Genomic DNA, 23,556 nt, shown 5'->3' with positions numbered 1-23,556 from the left:
AATCTACTAAGAATTCTTTTATTTCGATGGAGCTCAGAAAAGTTACGCCTGAGTGATCCCGGCATTTGTAAATAACTTAGTTCTGCAAATGTTTCAGTATTGTTTGCTGTATGAGGTAAGCTGTTGGTACGTAAATGTACAAACTTTTAGTGCAAGCTATTACGACGAGCTGTTGATAATGGATACGGGTTAGTACTGCTTAATATTTTTGTGAATGTTTTTAACATTGTGTAAATGAAATTACAATATTTGTTGTTTTTCTGAACTTTTTGTTGAATTGTTTATTTTAAATGAATTTTAGATAGATATGGAAGATACATTACACTTGATTAGACACCAACCCTTGTCTATATGTTTAGTGTTTATTTATGCTATTAATATTGTTATGTTAGCACCTAAGCACCACCCACATAGGTGATCTGATGTTGACATAAAAGGTGTTGTATTCATTCTGCAAATAGTTATGTCTTTGGTTTGGGTTATGTTTACTTAATTGACCTAGAGTGACAAGTCTTATTTTAGGATGATTATTTTCTCTGTGTTATTTGGTTTGTTAACACCCCAAATTATTTTTTAGTAGATACAGACTAATATATGTAAAGTACAGTTGACTTGTGTTTTGGTAGAACGTGAGGTTACTCATAGAACAGAATTAATAATATAAGTAGAAAGAACTTTTTATTTTTATTTGCCAAGCCAGTGTACTAAGGAAATGAATGTGTTGCTTTACAATTAACAATGATACCAATATGACAAAACAACAATGGGGCTATGAATATAATATGTATTTTTTAGTTGACAATTAGGTGTTCCGCTGATCAGTTTTGATTGTTTGATAACAATTAACAAGGAAGCATTTCACAATGCTGTGTGGATACCTATGCAACTATTGTTAATAATAAACAAAGCATTCTGATTAATAAAGCTTCTCTATTTACTGTTGTTAAGTTTTTAATCATTTTCCTGTACATCACTTGAATTGTTTTAAGACAGTTATTTATGTGTTTACAACAATGATTTACCTATAGTTATAAAAAAAAAAATATTATATCAATTTTGGCAAAGATTACATAATAAATAAAGGAATAATTCAGGTTTCAGAATTGAAATATCAATAGACTAAATATTAAATTATATGCGTTGAACATAAAACCACACAATTAGTCAATACTGATTAACGTAGAGTTTGATATGGAGTTGACCATAGTGTTGTGTCTGTTTGGTTTACAATGATCTGCTAGAGATCTCTAGTAGGCTGTGGTGTGGGAAGTGGGTGTACACCAGTTACATTAGGTGTATTCTGTATATAAAGTGTACAGTTTCTTTCTGAGGAAGTTGATATTTAGGTTCTAAGAAATCTGTTTGTTGAGCTGAAGTGCAAAGTGAAAATGTCACTGTGAATTATGGGGAGAATGTCTCTAGTTTTATTATAAATGCTTTTCCATTATCATCTTTTATATTTTAAAAAAGTTTAAACAAATGTTTGATTATTTGTTCGCCAGTTTCGTACAGAGCTGGGTAAATGGACACTACTATATCAGTATGTCCTTTGAAATTGTAGCTGAGCCGAAAATGAATATTGTTTACTTTTCTTAGCTAAAAAGTTTTGGCCTAATTTAAACAACAATGGAGTAAATAAAACATAATGGGGGAAATATACAGTAATTAGAATCCTTTTGCTTTTTAAAATAAACTTTTCGTTAGTAAATTTGCGCATTCATTTTCATTGGTTCAACCACTGAGTATTTCTTCCCAAGTAAAAACCATATTCAATAAAAGCTTACTGTGTTTAACTGTTTTTATTAAACTGGATCGATTTTATCTTGCCTGTTCCAAATGATTTCTTGTCCCATTTTGGTTATTTCTTGTTACCCATCTAAACTACAATGAATCAGGAAGTGCAAGATTATCTTAAAGCAACACAAGCCCTGTTAACAGTAAGTTGTTTACTTTACTACGTTGGTAAGCACTCAAGTGTGCAAACCTTTTACGAGTCTCCAGAAAAAGATTAAGGCCAACAACAGGCATTAGGAACTGTTATTCCAAACGGTAAATCAGGAGAAAGATTGCAGAATCAGATAACAGGCATACCTGAGTATTGTCATGGTCGCCGTATGTTTTAGTGTTCATAAAATAGAGACAAACATGGACCGCACAGTCGCGCCCGTGTTTGTTCTTTGCGCTTGAAGTCCCTGTTTTAATTTTTAACGACTTGTTTATTGGTCGGCAACGCAACGAAAATCATATCCTTTGAATGATTGTCAATTATGTTATAGGAAGTTTGTGCAATACGGTTAGGTTACCAAGCTTATTCTCGTTCCAGCCACTCAAATTGCACCTTACGTGGGCGAGAAACTACCGCTTCGAAAGTTGGTATTTCATTCCACATGTGTATTCCAGCAATACAATTGTCTGCTCCGGGTCATCCGTTGTTAATATCAGCGTGGTAATTTCGAATCAACTCGACCCTACTTCATCTCCCTTGGCATCGGATCGTATGGCCAGCCGTTGCAGGGATGACGTAACGACATATGGCCAACGACGGCAGCGTATGCCCCTGTGACGTAATGTCTTTGTCGCGTCACAACGCCAGAAGCGCCGGGCATCGCCTGCAGCAGTACGGAAATTGTTGAAAGTGCTCGGTTGCGGTTATTGGTTGATATAAATAATCACAGAACGGCATTTAATGAGGATTAGCGACCGTTTGAACTTGTATTCGAGGCAGGCAAGCTGGTAAGTTGAATGATTGAAGTATTTACTGCCGAGTACTTTTTTAACTGAAAACTTTCAATAAAACAGACAAGTAAACTTTATTTTTCAGATTTTAAACAATAATGGTATTCCGTAGCATTATGGCTATAATTAAAATATAGTTTGTTGCAGTTGCAGTTTTATTCTCCCAAAACTGTGTTAGAAACATTTGTCTCGTGACCGTAAAAATACGAAATCAGATTTACGAGATAGCAAACGCCACTGCGCAGTTTCCCAGCCCAAGCCAACAACAGTGAAAATCAACAAAGCGTCAGTAAATTTTTTACTGCCCGCTATTTTTTCTTCGTCACAGCATGGCTCCATACATAAATGCACCAAACTTTATTATTTAAAGTGACGGGGGTCGCAATATTGACCCGCCAGTTCCATTAATACCACGTGACGCTTATATTGGTCATTAGCAGCGGCCCTATTCCTGCCCGTATATAGAACTTCGTGCTTATAGTAATATAGTGTTCAAAAGTATTAACGGGTCCGAAAGTATAAACGTAGGTCATATTCATCTTATGATGCAGGAAAATGAGTCAAAACATGCCCTTCCTAAGTACTATAACGTGGAAGGGAAACATTAACGTGTCCTTTAATAGTTATTCATAGCTCACTCAAATACGGTTTATTCATTATTTATGTTCGAACTATCAAAGTTAGAGATACGTATGCATGTAGTACAATTGCATCTTACTTCATTGTGTTTTTAGCAATTAACAACGCTTATTTAGATTCATAAGGAAGCGGTTATATAATTCCGTAACATAGTAGGATGGAGGAAAATGGGACACCTTTTGTTTCTATTTTCTCGTATTTTTATTATATTTTCTATTATTTGGTAGTAAATATAAAACATTGAACAAGTCTGCTTAAATTCAGACGGCAATATGAAACTATTTTTACCCACAATACTTTTCCGCGTTTCCAGACAAAAAGTAGTCTCCCTGATTGAGTGGGAATTTTGATTATTTCACGTTACCCGACCAATTTCTAATAACTCTTCACAAAAATAGGCCAGCGTGTAAAGAATTTATCACTTATCGTGTTTTCTATAATCGTGATATTGCGTTTATTCACCACTCATTGGAAATCCATTGATGCTTTTTGCAGATTCCGTGGTTTTACTGCAGTCTGGGAAGGTACTTTCTAAGTACCAACGCGATGTCTGCACGTCTTTCAGTAACCACCAGTTCACAACTACTCGTTCTGCCGCGAAGCCCACCTGGTGGGCACGACTTTCCGCGAGCCGTTTTCCCCATACCAGTCACTTACTGTTTATTTGATTTGCAGCTTCGCAGTTGAAGTTAGAAATATATTATGGAACTGACTTTTGTTTAATTTTTTTATGGATCAGTCATAAACGTAATTATGTTCTTTTGGGATATGGTCTATAGTAGGGGCGCGCCCATTTTGAAATGATTCTCCGTAAGTATCGTGATTCACGTTCTATTTTCTATTTCTGTTCATATTTTACTTATAAATAGCTAAAATTGGGGTACATGTCTTTACCTACGAAGTCTACCGAGTGCGACCGTGGCATTGTTTGTTAGTCAGCACGTCAGATGACACCAGTTATAGATGTTCGGTTGGTGTCCGGTGTAATTGGACCCGTAACTTACAGCGGCGATAATTTTAGCGCGTATATTTAGATGCACATATGAGTGGCGTCCCGTGACTTACTGGTCTGTTGCATCTCTCTAGAAACAACACAAACCATAGGAGAGAAACATTTAACAGAGATCCTGTGCGTCATTTTGCCAAATCCGTTTCACTTTTACGACAACTAATGTTTTGACAACCCATACAGACTGCTTTTCTCCACAGTTTATTTTTATTAAGCGAGTGCGTGAATGGCTCAATATACGCTCTGTGGTTGTAACCCGGCAACCTAGAATTCTGTTAATAAGTTGGATGGAAAATCCCCAATATTAGCCATTTCTTATTTTAGTGCCGTACACCACCTCTTATATATATCTCAGCATGTATCAGTCAAACTGATTTTACACATTTTACTTGCAATCGGATATCTTTTGTCAGCAGATATAATAAATTAGATACGTCGGGTAAAGAGCCGCGGGCAACTGTTTCAGTTCTCTGTTACAACTATCCAATGTATTCACCGTGAAATAATTCTGATTACCGTGTCCCTAATAGAACAGTGTCTACGTCTGTTATTACGATTGAATCTCGCACCAAACGTGAATGGTTGAAAGCTTCTTTACAGCAGTAACTGGAATATTACATCAGTTGATACTTTGAATTGCGGCTTACAACACAATGATTCATATGCAAGTAGACCTACGTCAATTCCTCACTTCGTATGTTTCTTTAGTGCTGTCCAGGCTCACCAGATGTGAATTCAGTTTTGTCCCTTTCGCGCGTCACCGTGACGTAGGCAGAAGTGATTGTGACGCGTTTATTATCTTTCTCTGATGTTTCAAAACGTAAAAGGCGATTTAATGTGAAGTACCGGTATCTGGACCAAGTATTCGCGCATAGTTAGCACTATGACGTCATAACGCTTGTGCTCGCTCTTCGTTCATCTTGATTATAGTAGCGAAGGAAACAACATATCAGTTATCGTATTGGTATCGGTTGTTCTAACTCTCGATCAGCTAGCTTATGTCTCTTTTTGTTTATCGTCTTACCGGCTCGGTTGATGAGTAAGGCACTTGTAGCGCAAATATTGACTTTACAGCCAGTATATTGTCTACGGAGATACACGAAACAAGTTGCCCCTGCTTTTATACGTAGCTTCAGACTAAAATGGTTGGTCTTATTAAAAGTATCTTGATTAGAAATAATAGTTATATGCAGTTGGAGATTAAGCAGAAACTTAACGGGATTGTCGTAACGATTTAAAACACCTGTATCATAACACGGAGGTGAATCATATAGTAATCAGTTGACTACTGTACGTATCGGACTATCATAAAAGAATTAAATTGAATGAGGTTATATTATTATAATTTAATGAGCTTTAGTGCTGTTGTGCATGTACAAGAATTAGAGTGTTTATATGTGTTAAGTTTAATCTTAGCTCAATCGATTTTAAGTTTGTACTCATTTGCACTTATGGAGTCGCATATTGTAATTCTTACTAATGTTATAACATATGTATATATCTAGTTGTACTATGCCGTTAATGTATTTGGTATAGGTAATTAGACTAGCTGTAAACATTATACAACCCTTTTGTATCCTATTATACTATTACTATCCACATTGTAAAGCCCTGAATTGAAATGGTTTGAACATTCTTATCCTGCTTGAAGATTCCAATTACAACAACATCAATTATTGATAGACATTAAAACTGAGCAGGTATAGGAATAGGGTAAAGCTCAACCAATTTTATGTCTTACAAAATGCTGTTTGTAAAAATAAATAAAGAAGCTATGTTCTTGAAAATGAATTTGTTTAGGTGACGTTATTTGAATTATGTTATTTGATGTCAATTAAACTGGTTTAGCAGACATACAGAAAACAGATGTATTTAGGATGTTTGTATAACTATGCACTTCACTATTTTGATTACAGATTGTGTAGCGAATTCTTAAGTAATAAAAATACCCACTGTGAAATGGTCAGTATGTTATCCTAGTCCCACACTGTGTTTGCTGGTGCTCAAAATGACAATGAAGGAGGAATTCCTTGCAGAGTGGGCAAAAAAGTTTCCTGGAGAAGAACCACCAGCGAACGTGGCGTTTAAAAATGTAGAGGATATTGAGACAAGTTTGACCAATTGCCAAACTCTTATTAAAGATCTGGAAGAAAAACTTAGCCGAGAAAAATTCCATCTTATTTATTTACAGGTACTGTATTTATTTATTTAAGTATGCTTCGGCTTAATTATACAATACACAGAATTGGCTTAATTTTTTGAAGCCTTTTTTGAAGCCATTTTTGAGTTAGTGACATGACTAAACGTTAGGGAAAATCACAACAGTATGACCCATCTCACTATTTGCACGAAAATAAATCTTTTTGTTATTTTTCACAGACGTGTTTAGCTGCGAAGAGGCAAAGTTACAAAAGAGAGAATTGGGGATACAGAGCAAGCAGTTCCTCTATAGACTCAGAACCAACTTCCCCAAATCCAGTTTTAGAAAAGCCAATTTCAGATAACAACAGTGTGGATATAAACGCTAACGAGACGAAGTCTGTAGAAACAACTAAAGTCGCTCCTGCTGTCGGACCAAAGTTTACAAAACTTAAAAAAGGAGAAGAGGAAAAGAAATCAAATCGACTATCAAAGGTCCTTGAGAACGTGAAGATATTTGAAGCTAGAGCAACGGAGCCAAAAGAGCCGCTACCGGACATGGCTTCCTCCACCTTCCCACCTCGAGCCAGTCTAAGGAAGCGAACGTCTTATTTAGAGGTAATGCATGTTGTGTATAATTAGTCAGTTAGTCACATATCACATTGATTCCTTATTCACCGCTTAATGCTTATTGCTCGCTAAATCCATGAACTTTCCTTCTAATCTTGCAATATGAAAATGTTTTCATTTATTGTTCAACACTGATTGTTTAGTGTTCGTTATAAATGATGCCAAAGATTTGCAATCACGCTTTCCTAATTACACACTTCCTCGCCAGTAATTTCGCACTTATTGATTTAATTCAGGTTTGGGAATGCAAAACTGGCCCAGATAAAGAAGGCAGTGAAACCAATGACACTCCAAAAACACAGTTTGCTGTCAAACAGGAAAATCCATCGGAAGAAAACCTAAATGATGCTGTTGCCATGGTGACAGGACCAAAACAGAAGGCTTCAAGAGGAAGAGGGGATTATGTGGAAGTGTGGACGTGTAATACCGGCAATCAAGTAAACACTTCTATTATTTTTCGCAAATAACAAAATTTTCAAACAAGCTTGCATGGGTTCTATGTTTCAAGGTTTTACTCACCTAATTTAATTCTAATTGTATTGATTTTTAATTTCAGAGTAATGTTGGAATGTATGACAGTGATAATCAATTTGATTCAATGACTGCCCTGAATGAAGAAGCAAATGGAAAGGTATTTTACTTCTTTGCCGAACCACTGAAAACGCATTACCAATCTGTAACTTAAATATGTATATATATATATTATATTTCAGGATTATGATATCTCCGATATTGATATGAAAGATGGGTATGGGAAACGACATTACACTCTCGCAAGTACTGATGTTAAATTAAGAAAGAGTTCGATAGAAAACCAAGCAGTTCGGAATAGCCGGCTTACATGGCCAGCAGCTGGACCTAACTATGACGTGAGTACTTTTCATTTGAATATCTAATTTTTATGTAAATTTTGTTGTCCTAAAGTTTATTTAGGTAGGTTTTGTTTACTGTTTGTGTTTGAATTAATTTTATAAAGTGTTCAATTTGTTTTTAAAAAAATGTTTCTGCTGTCAACGATGATATCATATTGTTTTTTAAGTATGTCACTGCGGGCACTATTTATTTAATAGGCCTACATGTACAATGGCTTTACCATGATTGTCATGCAGACAGTTTTGAGAACATGTTATTACATGGTTGTTTAGTTGTTAGTTATTTATATTCACAGGGCTTACAACTTCTGATTTTAGTGTGTGCATGACATGACTGTCTGCTGTCGTAACTTAAATTACAGGGTATGACAGATTTACTATTTCCTTTTTCTTAAGATAAGAAGTTAGCTTGTCAAATGAAGGTTTACATAATAGTTTCAGTTGCGCCAGGTCGGATTGAACATTTGTTTGTGCTTTGTGATATATATATGTTTTCATCCAGTAGGTAAACAGTTGCTTGGTTCAATCAAGATTTGATGTATTACATAGCTACCTGTACTGACATTTCCTTTGCATGTCAATAAAACACTAATTACATCATCGATCAATTGATTACTGAAGTTTATATTGTTGCTAGCTGACACTGGTTTTTCTAGATGTAAAAAAAACATTTTTTTTTTCTAATATTTTTTTGAACGATAATTATACAAAATAGAGTTAATATCTCAGTCGTCTTTACTTTAGTTTCAGTTCCTTGTACAACACGTGCTTAAGGGAACTAGTTCTGCTTGTTATTGTCTATATAGCAGAACCATGTAATGGGCGAGCAGTTTTATTTTCAAAATTGTTGAGGCGTGGACTCCCATTATAATGAGGTGGTTTTATATTAAGTGGTGAAGATTCAAGAACAGGAAGCCACCATGGCTTCTATAAATAGTTTACCAGAGGTTAGTTCTGTTTCACATCACAAAATGCTAAGTACAGGTAGGCTGTTTGGTCATATATAACTTGTTAAGAGGCAGTTATAAGATTTAGATATGTTTTTTAATATTTATACATTATTCATTTTTAACAGTAATAAAAATCATTAACCTGTATATCAAAGTATTTTAAATGGTGTAAGAATTTGTTGTTTAAAGTAGGAAAGTTTATTTATAACACATAACTCTACAATTATGTTTATCTTTATTTATACTTGCGTTTTGCATGTTTAACTACAGGGTGTTTTTTATTTAGACATGTGGACATAAATTTACATGCATCAGGTAGCTGTGGTTAGAACAATAAATACAAAACCTATATGTAACGGATACATACAATGATAACATTTACACAGAACTCCATAAGCCTTGTTGTCTTACCACTGGGAACTCACACATAGGTGATAACTTGATACTAATGAAGTAGGAATTGGTTGTTCAGTTTAACATTGGATTCATTTATTGAAGTGTGTTGTTGAAGGGCTTAAGTTGACTTTACTTGGATTTAGAAAAGATTGTATAAGAACAGATGGTGGAAAGTAGCCAACAGCATATTCTGAATTGATTATAATGTAGTTGTGTTGGTCTGTGTGAGAATCAGTGAATGTGTTACGGAAATAACTCCAATTTTTAAATAGTAATCTAATATTCTAGTGGGGAGTGTAACCAACCCTGTGTAAGGATTTTATGTAGTAGTTCAGCCAAGGAACTTATACAGGCTCAGATTTAGTAGTAAAATCAGGTTTATCTGAAAGGTGAACGCTTGAGTTAAATGCTTGTTTGTTGTGTTACACAGAATTATGAGATCTGTTCTCACATACACATAACAAGTAACAACCATATTACATCTGTGATTAATTGTATCGGTTTGTTTGGATTATTCATGATGCTTCCTGCAGAATCACCACTCCCAGCAATCATAGGCACGAAAATTCTAATCACTGCTGATGTTAGTTTATTAATTAGTTCGCATTTGCATGTTTTTGCATTGTTACTTATAAGACAACAGTTGAAACGCATGCGTTTAGCGTCTTTGGTCAACACATATAATAAGTTTTGAATATGCAAAGCACATATTTACTTGTTTATTCTACTACAGTGTGTTTCAAAGTATTTACTTCTTAGTGTATTTTTTTATGTCAACACTTAACCCAACATTTTTTTAATAGTCCTGTTACTCAAGTATATGGCATAAAAGTTTTAAACAAAATCCCTCAATATGTTTTTTAAAGTTACTCTCGCATAACTTTGATTCTTCTGTGAAATATGCTTGCAATATTCAGAAACAGCTGTAAAACGTAGTTATTAATTATGCTCCATTTTTAATTATCATTCTCATTACTCCTCACAGGAGCAGGAGGAGCTGGATGGTGATCCAGGAAAACAGGGAAGCATGGATCGTTACTCTCCGGAACTAAGTGATCTTGATCATTCCTCCGACTCCCAACACAGTGGGAGTAGTCGACGGGATAGTTTTGAATCTGTGTCAGAAACATCCACACATTCCAATGTATGTACAAGTTTGGTTTTCTTTGATATGGTTAACTTTATATTCTGTTGTTAAATATTATGAATTGGAGAGTAAATTAATAATTTTTTATTGGTTTTCAAATTCTAATTAAAATCAATTGAAAACTATTAACCATGTAATAGTTTTTTTTATATATAATGCATTTTTTAACATCAATTTTTTTAAAGAGATACTAAAACATGAACCAGCACATATTAAACCGTTTTTATTTCCAGCAAAACAAGTTGAACATTCCAGAAGTTTCCCCTCTGCATCAGTTGCGAGATGCACGGACGACCAACGAGAGAATGAGTGTCGCTTACTCAGCGTTTTCTAATTGGTCGGATGATGATCGTACCACACCTGATCGATCGTCCATGCTTTCTGTTCAATCCATGGAACTTCAATCATCTGATGATGGTATTTAATTCTGTTGAAATGAATAGTGAAATCTGTCTATAATGTCTTTTCCAATATATATATGGGTGAGGTCCCATAAAGAGACACGCTAGATGATTCTCTAGTACCTTATATTGCGTTTATAAGTTGTCTGATCTGTCTGGAAATGACTTAAATGGTTTTCCTTATATGAGCAAGGTCTTACATTTATGCAGGAGCTAGCCCATTTTCCCATACTGTTTTCCATTGTTCAGTTAATTCTCATTTCATTATGAATGAATTTCAAATTGCACAAAAATTGCATATTATATAAGTTTGATAAATCCGTTGGATTAAAACACCAACCATTTAATTTACATAGCAACATATATTTCTAACTTTAATTCAATGCCTGTTATAGATCTTGCTGGTTCTGATGATATGTCATTATCCACAAGCAACAATATTGCTGGGAGTCTACACGCCATCAACCAAGCAAGGCGTGAACAATCAGACAGCCCAACCCCAATCTTTGTGTTTTCAAAGTCAGTATCCTCAGCCAGTGTTTGTATTTCCACAATATTAATTTTACAACATGACACAATATTTAAACAGCCAGAACAGAAGAACAAATTTAATAGTTAATATATTTTAAACTGAATATTAAACAATATTTTAACTTTTAATTACCTTTGCTTTGTGGCCTGGAATTTGTTTTTTTGTGTAATAATAAATACCAATATAGTGTGTACTGCACTATTATTCTAGTAACTGCACAAATTTTGTAACATGGGTATTACCAATACTATTATTAGCCGTTTACCACTAATTGCTTTCAGACCCAAAGGAACAGAGACAGAGGGGCAATCTGAAGACATTGGTCGCACGCCATCAATGTCCATGCCCCAGAAATCCACAAGTGTCAGCACAGACACAGTGCTACATGGTTCTCCATCTAAAGTAAATAGTTTTCGTATTGTCCTAACTCTTAACACCAGAATACTGTGTAAGCCAAATTAAAGTGTGTATAATATTTAGTATATTATTAGTATGTGTATTTTGCAAAATTGAATAGAACTAAATTTTAATTAAATGTTAATGCTGATCAAAGAATTCTGTTCCTTGCGGTTTTTTATTCTTGTTACTAGCAGCATGCATTTTGTTTTTTAGTTTTATTTTTTACTACTTTAAAAAGTAGTCAAAGATAGCCCAACAGAGGTTTATTACCTTAGAAAACAAAACCCCGGTTTAAGTTAAATTTAAAATTAATTTTAAGAAAAAAGTAAATTATTTTGTACAGAATGAAGCTGTGTCGGACATGGTGGATTACCAGAAGGTGAGAAGCATCGCTGAGGCCGAGAAACTTCGCATGAGGAAGTGGGTTCTCACATCCTTGCTTGATAACGAGGAAGCTTATCTTCAATACCTTAATACATTGTTACTGGTGAGTGAAGTGTTTATCTTGCACAGGTTAAAGGAAGTGATACAAATAGATGGCTTCTACAGTGATGTTAATAAGCATTTCCTTGTTGTCTACTATTGTATTGCATTAACATCTTCAGTTCATACAATAGTTTTCTGGTTATTTGTGTACCAGGACAACCCAGGCTTTCTTTCTCTCTATTTTTATAAAATAATTCCCTCTATTCTATGGAATATTTTATACAACAAAATAGAATAGGTGTTTATAAAATAATAAGTTTTGGTCTTGTCGTATTCACTTTTATTTCACCTTGCAATAATATCTGTAATACAAAAACTTGTTTTTTTTCGTTAAATTTATTAGTTACCTGTGTCTTAACCATCGAAATCCCACAGTACATGAAGCCATTAAAAGCTACAATTGGAACATCTCAGCCTGTGATGTCAGCACAAGACTTTGACACGGTTTTCTTCCGTGTGAACGAATTACATGAACTTCACGCAAATTTCTTTCAAAAATTGAAACCCAGATTAGATGTATGGAGTGCTGATACTGCAGTGGGTGATCTGTTCAAAAAGCTGGTATGAATAGTTTTCATGTTATATACACTTAAACACAGTTTGTATACTATGTACTAAAACTGTGCCTGGTTCTAAATATAAACATTGGTAACACAATCTGTGTTTACTTGTTCATGTATTGATTACTGTTCCACTTTCATTCAGCTATCTAAACTGAACTTATATGGTGACTACCTGAACAATTATAAAAGAGCGCAACACACAGTGGAAAAATGTGCCAAAGAAAATGAGCAATTTCGTCACATTATTGAGGTAATAACATAATAACATTATGTGTCTCTTAAATGGAGTTATACGCTGTGCCATCATGTATTAAATAGGAACATAAGAAGCGTTCCTGTTTATGGAAAAAGCTGTTTATGTTTATGGTTGCTGTTTATGGAAAAAGAGATACAATGTAACAGAAGACCAAAACAAAGACAGATATATTTTCTCTATATATATACACAGATATATTTTCTATCTTTTAACCTTCATTGTGAGCCTTTCATGACCTTAGTTTCGGATTGCATTATCCTCACATCACTATTATTCTGCAGAGCTTAAAGGTTCAATCCAGGAGAAGCAAAGATTCCGAGTCCATCAGTTTAATCGGTACGTAGCTTGTTCAGATATAAATTGTTTTTTTCCCGTAACTTATCTTATTTAATTATGAAATGGTGTCACTTCTACTTGTGTATATAAAATCAAAGAATTCAGTAAATATTAACATTGTTGTGTTCAAATAATGCTGTGTACAATGGGTTAACCACGGTTTAGAATATTGATTTTGCTGATAAAGAATTGAATAATACATGACCAACGATAAAATGTACAATGTGTGGATACGTGGGATTACCTGTTGCGTTACCAGGTGTGAGGAGTAGTCTGTTTTGTTTATAACTTGCTGTGTTATTTTGAGTACTACTGTGTGGTCTTATGTTGTTTATATTGCAGAGGTATTATACAAACCTGTGGAGAGGTTTATGAGAACAACGTTGGTTCTTCAAGATTTATTGAAGCACACACCACACAGACATCCAGATTATCATACACTGAGACAGGTGTGTTAAACAACATAATGCCAAAAAATGTACAAATTTGCTAACTAAACTTATTATTGAAATGGATGTATCATGGCAGTATGTGTGAGAAATGGGTAATCTTTACTTTATGAGATGTATAAAACTACACATAATAATCAACCTATACAACAAGATATATTTTGGTAAAAGAAATTTATACATTTTTTTAACAAAAAATGAAAATGCCCCGCTTTTGCAAAAAAAAGGCAAAATTGAGAAAATTTCCAATAGAAGGATTTTAACACAAATCCCACCTAATATTTACAAATCCCACCTAATATTTACAAATCCCACCTAATATTTACAAAACACACGATTAACCTTTCACCACTTCATCCCACACTTCCTTTTACCTCCAGGTGTTGAAACAAGCCCAGCAGTTCCTTGAGAGGATTAACTCTGCATCTTCCTCCTCCTACAAGCCTCGTCGAGTCCCTTCCTCCGCTGCCGCTGCTGCGCGGAGTGCAGATAGAGAACTCATTAAAGATGGATTTCTTGTAGAGGTAACTTTTATTTGACTGTTTCTATGATCAGCTTTTGTGTGGTTTGACTGTGTCAGTAAAACCCGTTTTTTTTTTACAGTAAGCTAATGTGTGGAATAAAATTGTTGTTAGTTTTCAACCTTGAATTTTTTTTCTGTGAAGCAGTTTTTGTTATTAGTTATTTCGGAGACATAATATCTATTGAAAAATTTTAAGACTTGAAGTTTTTTATTCAAAGCAAACATTTGACTGTGTATAACAACAAAGTAAAACTTGTTTATTTTTATCTCCAGGTTTCAAATGATGGTAGTAGAAAGTTAAGACATTGTTTCCTTTACAACGATCTCCTTTTATGTGCAAAACAAAAGAGCGCAGCGGGGTGAGTCACTATCTTATGACGCTTGTCATGAGGCATATGCTCCATTTATTCATTTACCGTACACTGTCTCATATCTCCATTTCTATGCACTACTACCTAAAACAGTGGTCACCATTACATTGTAACTCATACTGCTCATAATAACCTAATATGACTTTAACAGCTTAAAAAAAATGTAGTCAAATAAATGTGATAAAGTTGTATTCATGTACTTACTAAACCAGCACTGTTCAAAGTTTTTTCAATTTTAATTTTTAAACCACCTTCGTGAGCTGCGTCTTCTTTATTACTTTATAAAATAACTGGCATTATCAAAACAAATTTCCCATGTGAACAATATTATAATAGTATAAATTTAATAATGAACTTATCATCCCATACAGGGTGTTCCACTCAAAAGATTCATATGAATGCAAATGGTACATTCCGTTAGCTGATCTATCTTTTCAACCGAAAGAAGATTCTGAAGGTAAAAATCTAATACGGAGTAACCAAACTGATTTTTCCCAAGCTAAGGTCCAAGATTATTGTTTTATAAATCTCAGTTTTTTTAATCGACTCTAAAATGAGATAAAATTAAGTAATAAAACCAAGTGCTTTATATTTAAAATTAATTTTATCCTTAAGATATTAATAGCCTTCAAGAAGTATTTGTATTTTTGTTGTAAGCCTCAGTAAACACATGGTTGTATTACCAGCCATACCCGATGTTCAACCCACGAGTGAAGATGATCTTCGTGATTTAAGCAACCGTGCGCAACAAACTAAGCGTGACATCGCTCGCGAGCGTAAAGCACACAGTAAGGATGCAAAGGAACACTCGAGGTCCTCAGAGAGCTCTCCGGCAAAAACTCGGCGGGAAGAACGGCTCCGAAAGAAGCTGGCAGAGCTGGAAGCGAGGATCGTCCTCGCAGCTCCTGATCTTCCTCTACGAATATATCACATGCAGGGGAAGGTGAGTTGCTCTTTGTCTTCTTCATCTTTATTTTGGTGATAGGTGCTGAAGTGCTGTGTTATGTTGGGGGCAATGTGGTTTTTTAATGAATACAATAATGTGTCCATGTGTAATTTTAAATGTTTTAGGAGATCATTTATACCCGTGCGATAATTTTGGTGAAAATGTTTAAAAACCTAAATTCTTTTAAAATAATATATCAATTGCTTATAATATGTAACAAACCACAACAATATTCCATTCTGTATCATCTCCATGGTTTAAAATGAATTTGAAATCACACCACTGTTCATACAACAGATATTTTAGTTGTTGTTAATATTAAACATATTTCACAGTTTTTCTTTATTTTGTTGCTTAATAGGAAAGAAGTAAGGTAGGAAAACGCGGTTTGGGTGTTGGTATATTATCGTTGCATGGCAGTGTGTATAATAGCAGTAAAACTTTGTTGAAATCTGAAAAGCAGTTTCTGTATGCTTAAACTGCATCTTGTGTACCTCTATAGCTTTGTAAAGATTGTTTAGCAAAACTTTATAAAGTTTTGTTCTTATGCAGCAAAAGTGCTATTAAACCAACTAATGCTGCTTATAACTAACGGCAAGTTACTAAAATGAGACTTGTGTTTACTTCTCTCTTGCATGCAAATGTTTGTATAGTTGTATCTATGCACCCAACCATGCAAATGTCAGTGCTGGTGGTATATATATATTTGTTCCCACTTGGTTGTGTATTCGAATTTAGTTAGCTGCATTTGTCGCGTGTGCTTTGAATATGATTCAGTGAATATTAGTTTATGTGTGATAAGAAATTGACCTGAATTTGAACCAAAATTGCATCTTGAATGCAGTTTTAAATTTTTTTCAAAATCTGACCCTATTGACAAATACAGTACCAGTATCCTGAGCTATTTCAAAATCAAATAGAAATTCAAAGTGTGAATTATTAACCAAGCCAATGTACAACATGCATTGGTTGCAAGGGTTAATGAATCAATGCAATGTTAATAGCTTACATGTTCACATATATGAAATATCAATGCATTGTATCTTACCACTGTCCTATTACCCACAGTCTTACATGTTCCTCATGTCTTCCGATTATGAGAGGATTGAATGGACCGAGGCAATCATGAAACAACAGGAAACCTGCTTTAAAAGTTTTTCACTGGCATCACTGGAAGTAAATGCACTGCTTTCTGCTTGTGTTCGACTTCGAAAGGTATTATGCGTTGCAATATGTTGTATATCTGAGATTTAATTTGTTTTCTCTTGTTATTGAGTGTTGCTTTTTGCATAAAAACTGTTAAAAGTTGTTTTTTTACTGTAAATATTAGATATTATTTAATACAGTTTTGTACTTCTGTCACTGCTGTTTATCTAAACAACATCGAGTAGAAATACACAGCAAGTTATAAGCCTTACATTAAGTCAAAATTAATGTTTTCTTCATTCAGATGAACAATGTCGGTTCCATGCATATAAAGGAAGACGAAGATTTATTATCGGGATATTTAAACGCAACTATTCATTCTGGACAAGGATTCCTTCATGCATGCAGTAAGTAGCTTGCCAAGTTATATTATTAAACACTTGGTTCTGTGTTGTTCATTGCATTATAAAATGCCTATGTTATAAAAAGTCTAAAAATATATTTGGGTTATATAAAATAGTAGTTACTAATACTATGGTGATGAAAAGTACCTTGGTCTTCTGACACGAGGTAGTTATTTAGTACAAAAATTAATAACAAACAGTACGTTACAAATTTATTGTTAACAAACAATCCGTTTTTTGCTGGCATGACATAAACTGTCTATTAACGTTGGTACCCACGCTTTGGCGTACTTTTTGGGTTGTTTTATGGTAAAAACGGTTTTCATTTCAGATTTAAAAGAATTAAATTGTAAAAATTTCTCTGAAATTTTGTAAATTAAATTTCTCTGATCCTTACAGATCCATACTGCACGTTAGAAGTTGATTCTTACGGACAGTTTCAAACAAAAGCGAAGACACGACCGTGTAGAGACACCAAGCTTCCTGTTTGGGATGAGGAGTTTGAATTAGAGGTTGACGGTGCACAAACTCTTCGCATTCTCTGTTACGATCGGGCACGAGAGGCGGTGGCAGGAGCTTCATATGATGATGATGTTCTCATTGCAAAGGGGAAAGTTGGGGTGGGTTGTGTTCTGTTAAATTATAACTTTAGGGTTTTAATTATACTGCTTGAAAACCATCATGGTGTGTCAATCATATTCAGTTAAACACACCTATTTTTTGCAAATCCCTATAAATACACCACCGATACTAACACATGTATTTCTACAATTGTTAAAACCTACCCTGATGCAGCAGATGAATTCTTCTAACATTTTAAGTACTCCAAATATATCAGTTTTTTACTCAATTTTCACTCTTAACATTCATCCTTTATAAACCAAACCCTTGATAACTAAAATATATAATTTGGTTTTCCAAAGTGTTCGGTTCACCAAACATTTTTTTGTTTTTAATTTATTAACTAAAAACCACCGCTAGACCATAACAGAAAATTTGTTTTACCAATCCCTACCAATCTTGCACATGATCACTGTATTAAAGTTCCTACATTTTGTTGTCAGTTGGTACGAGAGTCGTTACGCACGCATGGTGAGAAGGAAGTTAGTGTGTTGATGAATGAATTATCCATCAGTGTCTCAATCAAGTTCACACCGAGGGAACACAGCCTTCAAAGACTTCCTTCAAAGAAATCAAACGGGGTGTTTGGGGTCAAGATTGGAGTTACAGCTAAGTGCGTTGCTCAGTGTTAATGACTCTAGTTTTTTTGTTCATTCTCTTTTTTCGTTTAATTTGACTTTTGCTATGATATTTGAAGAGATAAATAAACAGTTATGTTAGGTTTTCTGTGATAATTTTTGTTATGTTTATTTACAAAATGTGTTAAGCAGTTAAACTATATTGGCTTTGTTGGTAAAGAAAATGTACAGTTTATCTTTTTTGGGTGTTAAAGTTAAGATCCCATGTAATAGGTCTAAGATTTATTTAATTATTAAAACTACAATTAACTGTCTATACCTATGAAAAAACATAACCTAAAATTTTGTTAGGGTATAATAACAAAATCACATTGAAATAAAGATAATGAAACCCAACAAGTAAGTTTCCAATTTATCGGCCAAATAAAAGCATTTAATTTTCACTAGACGAGAAAGTTCTGGCATCCCAAGCATTGTAAGGAAGTGTGTGGCTGAGGTTGAAAGAAGGGGAATGGGAGAAGTTGGAATATACAGAGTGTCAGGTGTGGCATCAGAGATACAAGCACTCAAGGCTTCATTTGATACAAGTATGTAATACAGTATGTCTGTTGTGGCTGTTGTGTTTTAGCTCTTCTGGAAAAAAAAATCTTGGTTAAGAAATGTATAAGATATGTGAAGTTCAATTTTAATAATTTTTGCATATTTTTACAACAAAGTATAAAAACTATACATTTGGCAAGGGATATAAAAAACATACATGACTTGGTATTGTTTAGTTTAGTGTTTCGCTATATTTTTTAGTTCACTTTCATTTCAGATACAATAATACCCTGATTACCAACTTTATCCATAAAGAAACCTGAAAATATTCCCAAATATTTTTTATCTACTAAATTAGCCATTGAAATAAACAAAGTCTTGATAAGACCTCTGCTTTACAATAAACAATTCCTGGCAGCCTTGGAGAGCCACTGGACAATGGTTGTCCAGCACCAGTCAACTTTCTATGCAGTAAATATTCAAATACTTTTTGCAGATCGTAGAGATGTGACCATGTTACTAGGAGAGGTTGATATTAATGCAGTTGCTGGCGTGCTTAAACTTTACTTTCGTGAGTTACCTGAACCTCTGTTCACTGATTCAAGATACAGGTATGGTGACAAATTTGATTTATTTGTGGGATTTGCAGGCTTAAAAAACTCTTACATAATGTGAGCATTAAAATAGGTTATTGTGGTGACAGTTCAATGATATTTCTGTAGTTTAAGAACTGTTACAAAAGACTATTTTTGGTAATTATGACATAAATAATGTTAAAACTTAAAAATCTTTAATATGCATTTCTGCTACTTTTGCCTTTTTATGCTATTATTGCTCACTTTAAAACTGTTTTCAATGAATTTATACGATCTGTATGAAATAAATAACATTCGGACAAATGAGTGATAAGGGAATTCTTATTTTGTTTCAGTGACTTTGTCAGTTCATCGTCTCTCACGGATCCCGATGTGAAACTACGAACAATGAAGCAACTCATTAATGATCTTCCTCCTCCTAACTATAGAACTTTACATTTCATCAGAGAACATCTCATCAAGTAAGAGATGAGAATGCGATGATGTCTTGATTCTCATCCACAATGTTTGGATGTACTGATGTACTAATATTTAATTCCTATTTTTATAACTGTGATATACATTCGGTGAATCTGGCCGTTCTGGTACTTATATTATTGGACAATTTTAGTTGAATTCTAACAGAACACTCAGTTTTCTACTAAAGACACCGCAAACAAAAGTGTTGTGTAGTTAAAAAAATAGAATACCTGAAACTTGAAAGTATAATAATTTAATTTGAAAGAAATAATTTTTGATGAACTAAGACTTTTCTAAAATATTTTAGATGCCTAATATTTTACGAGCATATCTAACAAAAGATTTTGCTTACTGTGTTATAGGTTTTGTAAAAATTGCCTTTCTTTCACAGAGTTTCACAGAACGATTCAAATAACAAGATGAACCTTCATAATCTTGCTACTGTGTTTGGACCAACTTTACTGAGACCAGCTGAAGACAAAACTCCCCAAATAACTTCATCTGCGCTTGCTCTTAATGCACTCAGGATGGATGTTCATTATCAGGTTAAGGTTTCCTTTGTTTAAATAGATTGGTTCAGTGATAAAACTAGTTGATTAGTTTACTGCTCAATGTTGTTATATATGTGCAATTGTAGTAACTGTTGGTTTAGTTCTGTGGACGTTGAATGCTTGACAGAATGTTTCAGACATTTGCACATTATTTTTACCACAGAATTGACTGTTTAGCAGTTTAGATACTAATTAAGGCTGGGTTAAGAACTGCGTTAAGAAGGTGTCCTGCTAAACTGTCTATTTAGGATTTTTTATGTAGATTTGAATATAAGGATTTATGAACATGGTTTTTATTATCTTTTTTCAGATGGATGTTTTGTTGAATTGTCTTGAACTCGAAGAAATGGTTGATTATGATACCATGCTGAAACAAAAGAAAGAAGATAAAGATAAACATCTCTCCAAGAGCCAGGAAGACTTAACTGATGGAAAATCAATCAAGAAATCCAAACCTCCGATGACACGATCCTCCACAGAAGGAAGTTTTGGATCAGATAAAGAGGAAAAAACATCTTCAATCAAACAACAGAGATCTGGGAACGTTCATTCTGGATCAGTAGTTCCCCCACCTACACCAATACCTAAAGAACAAAGATATCATCCATATGAAGAAATCTACATTCCCTCTTCCACTGCCAAGCCACAAATAAAACCTATAGTCAGTCGGAAACCAAGTTCAGACATGCAAGGTAAACCGAAGCCTGTCCCTGCCCCACGAAAGCCTGTGAAAGTGCCCAAGCAATCTGTAGTGACTGATCTGTAGCAAGTAGTGGCACTCAGCAATGGTTGACTGTTCCCAATCGGTTTCCTTTTTTGGTGCAATAACTTCTTAATAGTTAGGTTACCATATATGAGCGGAATAATCATATAATTGAATCTGAGCTATCTGTAAGGGAGAACTGAGACTTGAGTGTAAGCCATGGTACTGCGCAGACCGGTACTACATACAACGGTACTGCCTTCATTCTAATCTATATTGATCAAGATCATGTATTACCAAGAAATGAGAATAATTTGATAATGCAGTTAAACCCGGCTTTTGTATTTATTCTTATTAATTTTTTATCTCTTTTTACATGTTGGACATTGTGCAACCAGTGAGGTCACCTCGCTGAAGTGTTTTTAACAGACTTAATGTCTCTTAATCGCCGAATAACTTTTGTAATTGTGCCTGGTTTATGTTCGTGGTGTGTGCATGTGCTTAGTTAGGAGACCCGAAAGTTCCAAAAACTTTAGCCTGACCAAGCTGGTGTCCTAGCTCAGCTTCTATCAAAACACAACACCCATTCCGCACCACCAAATGAACAATAGACAAATTGTACAAATGTTCGGTACACGCACATCTTCGCATTAAAACTTTAACGTCGTTTTTATGATCATACTCCCCCCTTGTGTTAGTAACCTGCTGTTATAATTATTATGCTGTAATAAAACACCACGCAATCACAAGAAGTATTTTACTCCGAGAAGCAGTTTAACTGCCGATATTAACGTGTACATTACAACTCACTATTTAACTGATCCTGCAAAGATGAGCTCAGACCATTTGCTTCATTGTAATTGGCGGTCAGCTTAACCAGCAGTTTAGAAAACTTAATTTTCCACCTATTTTGATCATTAGGGTCTCGTATTAATCCAAAAAGTTGTTCAAAAATTCCTACTAAGCAACTGTGGTTATCTGCAGTATATTGGTGCAAAGTTCCACAAGCTGCTACTTTTGCCAAACCATGCGGATTTATTACTGCACGGTGACCATTAGGAGTGGTGTTTACGTTAAACAGAACTCTGTCACTGCGTACCATCCTTGTAAACTTGTCATATGTTTCTTCTGCTCCGTAAAACTGTTCAACAGTGTCAGTATTATTGCTACATTCCAACACACAGTCTGGTGTAAAGTGATCAGAGCTCCAACTTGACGTGTTTAATTCGTTCATTTGACCATTGAGCACTGGGTAAAACCAGTCAACAAATTCTTGAGATAAAGTCTGATTTGTTTCTTGTACAACATATCCTCTTGGGTTAGGTGCAATTGAAGTTGACTGAAATTACAAATAAAAGAGAATGTTTAATATTGTATAATTTTATTTATTCTTTAATACCATCTAAAACATAAAGCATGAGGGTATAAATATGTTGCTAACTTGCTACCAAACCATTTTCAAATCAAGCAAGGTAAACTTTGCAATATAAGAAGGAGTTGTGTCACCCTACCTGGCTCAAAGGTGATACATATGCTGGTGATGATGGTGTTAACTGTTTATGCTCAACCACTTTATGTACGGATAAATGTCCACCACACCTTTTTACTATATGTTGGACAAGTGTATCTTTGTCAGATGTTGTTGGCAGTCTTTCACCCTTGTTAGAAACAAGTTATCATTTATTAAACAAACAATATATTTGTTTATACCAACCTTTTTGTGCAGATAGTTAAATAAGACATCTCGTTTTACTTTTTTCCTTCCCAATAGTTCAGCACTGCTTGATGAGTAGTCTAATATAGCATCGATACTTTCTGGATGTTTAACACTCAAAAGGTGAGAACGTAGAAATTTACAATTCAGTTGTTTTTAGTTTAATTGGTACTTTACCTTTGCATGAAGTCGTCACGATTTTTTTATTGGTAACTGTAAGTAACAATGAATTAAGATCATCTGATGACAACTCTAATAGAATAGCTTCGCACTCTACTCTTTCTTTGCCGTCTATCATTCCTTGAGTCAGTAAGTTTATTGAACATATGTTCAGTTTAGGTAGATACGCTAGATAGATTATTAAAAGAGGAATTACGTTTCTGGCAGAAACTTGCAGATCTACCAAGGGAAGTCCCCTGTGACGCCCTAAAATATTCGCGAGAACATATGTTAATGTAGTGGAG

The 23,556-nt window shown here is 34.4% G+C and overlaps 2 protein-coding genes across 5 annotated transcripts; one reads left to right on the top strand and one right to left on the bottom strand.

Moving 5' to 3' along the window:
- Window positions 1-86: 86 nt before the first annotated feature.
- Window positions 87-22,130, top strand: LOC149743046 (active breakpoint cluster region-related protein-like). Of its 3 annotated transcripts, XM_089879524.1 has the most exons (29): window positions 87-188; window positions 6,301-6,575; window positions 6,764-7,141; window positions 7,390-7,590; window positions 7,710-7,784; window positions 7,867-8,022; window positions 10,357-10,515; window positions 10,752-10,935; window positions 11,315-11,438; window positions 11,733-11,853; window positions 12,194-12,337; window positions 12,712-12,897; window positions 13,042-13,149; window positions 13,437-13,491; window positions 13,834-13,940; window positions 14,321-14,464; window positions 14,737-14,822; window positions 15,206-15,291; window positions 15,521-15,777; window positions 16,142-16,153; window positions 16,849-16,995; window positions 17,231-17,333; window positions 17,730-17,950; window positions 18,395-18,564; window positions 18,977-19,116; window positions 19,566-19,680; window positions 20,001-20,126; window positions 20,516-20,669; window positions 20,986-22,130. In XM_089879524.1, the coding sequence occupies exons 2-29, from the start codon at window positions 6,393-6,395 to the stop codon at window positions 21,439-21,441; spliced, it is 4,398 nt and encodes a 1,465-aa protein (XP_089735650.1). In that variant the 5' UTR covers window positions 87-188; window positions 6,301-6,392; the 3' UTR covers window positions 21,442-22,130. The 3 variants fall into 3 exon arrangements, with proteins under 3 accessions (XP_089735650.1, XP_089735657.1, XP_089735661.1); XM_089879531.1 differs by lacking the exon at window positions 16,142-16,153 and having other exon boundaries at window positions 88-188; XM_089879535.1 differs by lacking the exons at window positions 87-188; window positions 6,301-6,575; window positions 6,764-7,141; ... (1 more) ...; window positions 7,710-7,784; window positions 7,867-8,022 and adding an exon at window positions 9,784-9,954.
- LOC149743045 (uncharacterized protein C3orf38 homolog) lies at window positions 22,122-23,539 on the bottom strand. Of its 2 annotated transcripts, XM_089880295.1 has the most exons (4): window positions 23,270-23,529; window positions 23,093-23,193; window positions 22,890-23,036; window positions 22,122-22,717 (listed from the first exon to the last, which is right to left on the bottom strand). In XM_089880295.1, exons 1-4 carry the CDS (start codon window positions 23,388-23,390, stop codon window positions 22,178-22,180), a joined length of 909 nt encoding a protein of 302 aa, XP_089736421.1. In that variant the 5' UTR covers window positions 23,391-23,529; the 3' UTR covers window positions 22,122-22,177. The 2 variants fall into 2 exon arrangements, with proteins under 2 accessions (XP_089736421.1, XP_089736432.1); XM_089880306.1 differs by lacking the exon at window positions 22,890-23,036 and having other exon boundaries at window positions 23,270-23,539.
- Window positions 23,540-23,556: the final 17 nt, after the last annotated feature.

This window comes from Ciona robusta, chromosome 1 (genome assembly GCF_009617815.1).
Source record: "Ciona robusta chromosome 1, ASM961781v2".
Lineage (NCBI taxonomy): Eukaryota > Metazoa > Chordata > Ascidiacea > Phlebobranchia > Cionidae > Ciona > Ciona robusta.
This window is presented reverse-complemented; position numbering and strand designations above follow the sequence as displayed.

Excerpts from the sequence above, each read along its gene's own strand:
- LOC149743046 (XM_089879524.1), top strand. The coding sequence starts at position 6,393 with ATGACAATGAAGGAGGAATTCCTTGCAGAGTGGGCAAAAAAGTTTCCT. Across the intron at positions 7,142-7,389 it reads AGCGAACGTCTTATTTAGAG|GTTTGGGAATGCAAAACTGG; the intron begins GTAATGCATGTT and ends GATTTAATTCAG. Across the intron at positions 13,941-14,320 it reads ATTATCATACACTGAGACAG|GTGTTGAAACAAGCCCAGCA; the intron begins GTGTGTTAAACA and ends TTTTACCTCCAG.
- LOC149743045 (XM_089880295.1), bottom strand. The coding sequence starts at position 23,390 with ATGATAGACGGCAAAGAAAGAGTAGAGTGCGAAGCTATTCTATTAGAG. Across the intron at positions 23,037-23,092 it reads TTAACTATCTGCACAAAAAG|GGTGAAAGACTGCCAACAAC; the intron begins GTTGGTATAAAC and ends GTTTCTAACAAG. Across the intron at positions 22,718-22,889 it reads ATGTATCACCTTTGAGCCAG|TCAACTTCAATTGCACCTAA; the intron begins GTAGGGTGACAC and ends TTGTAATTTCAG.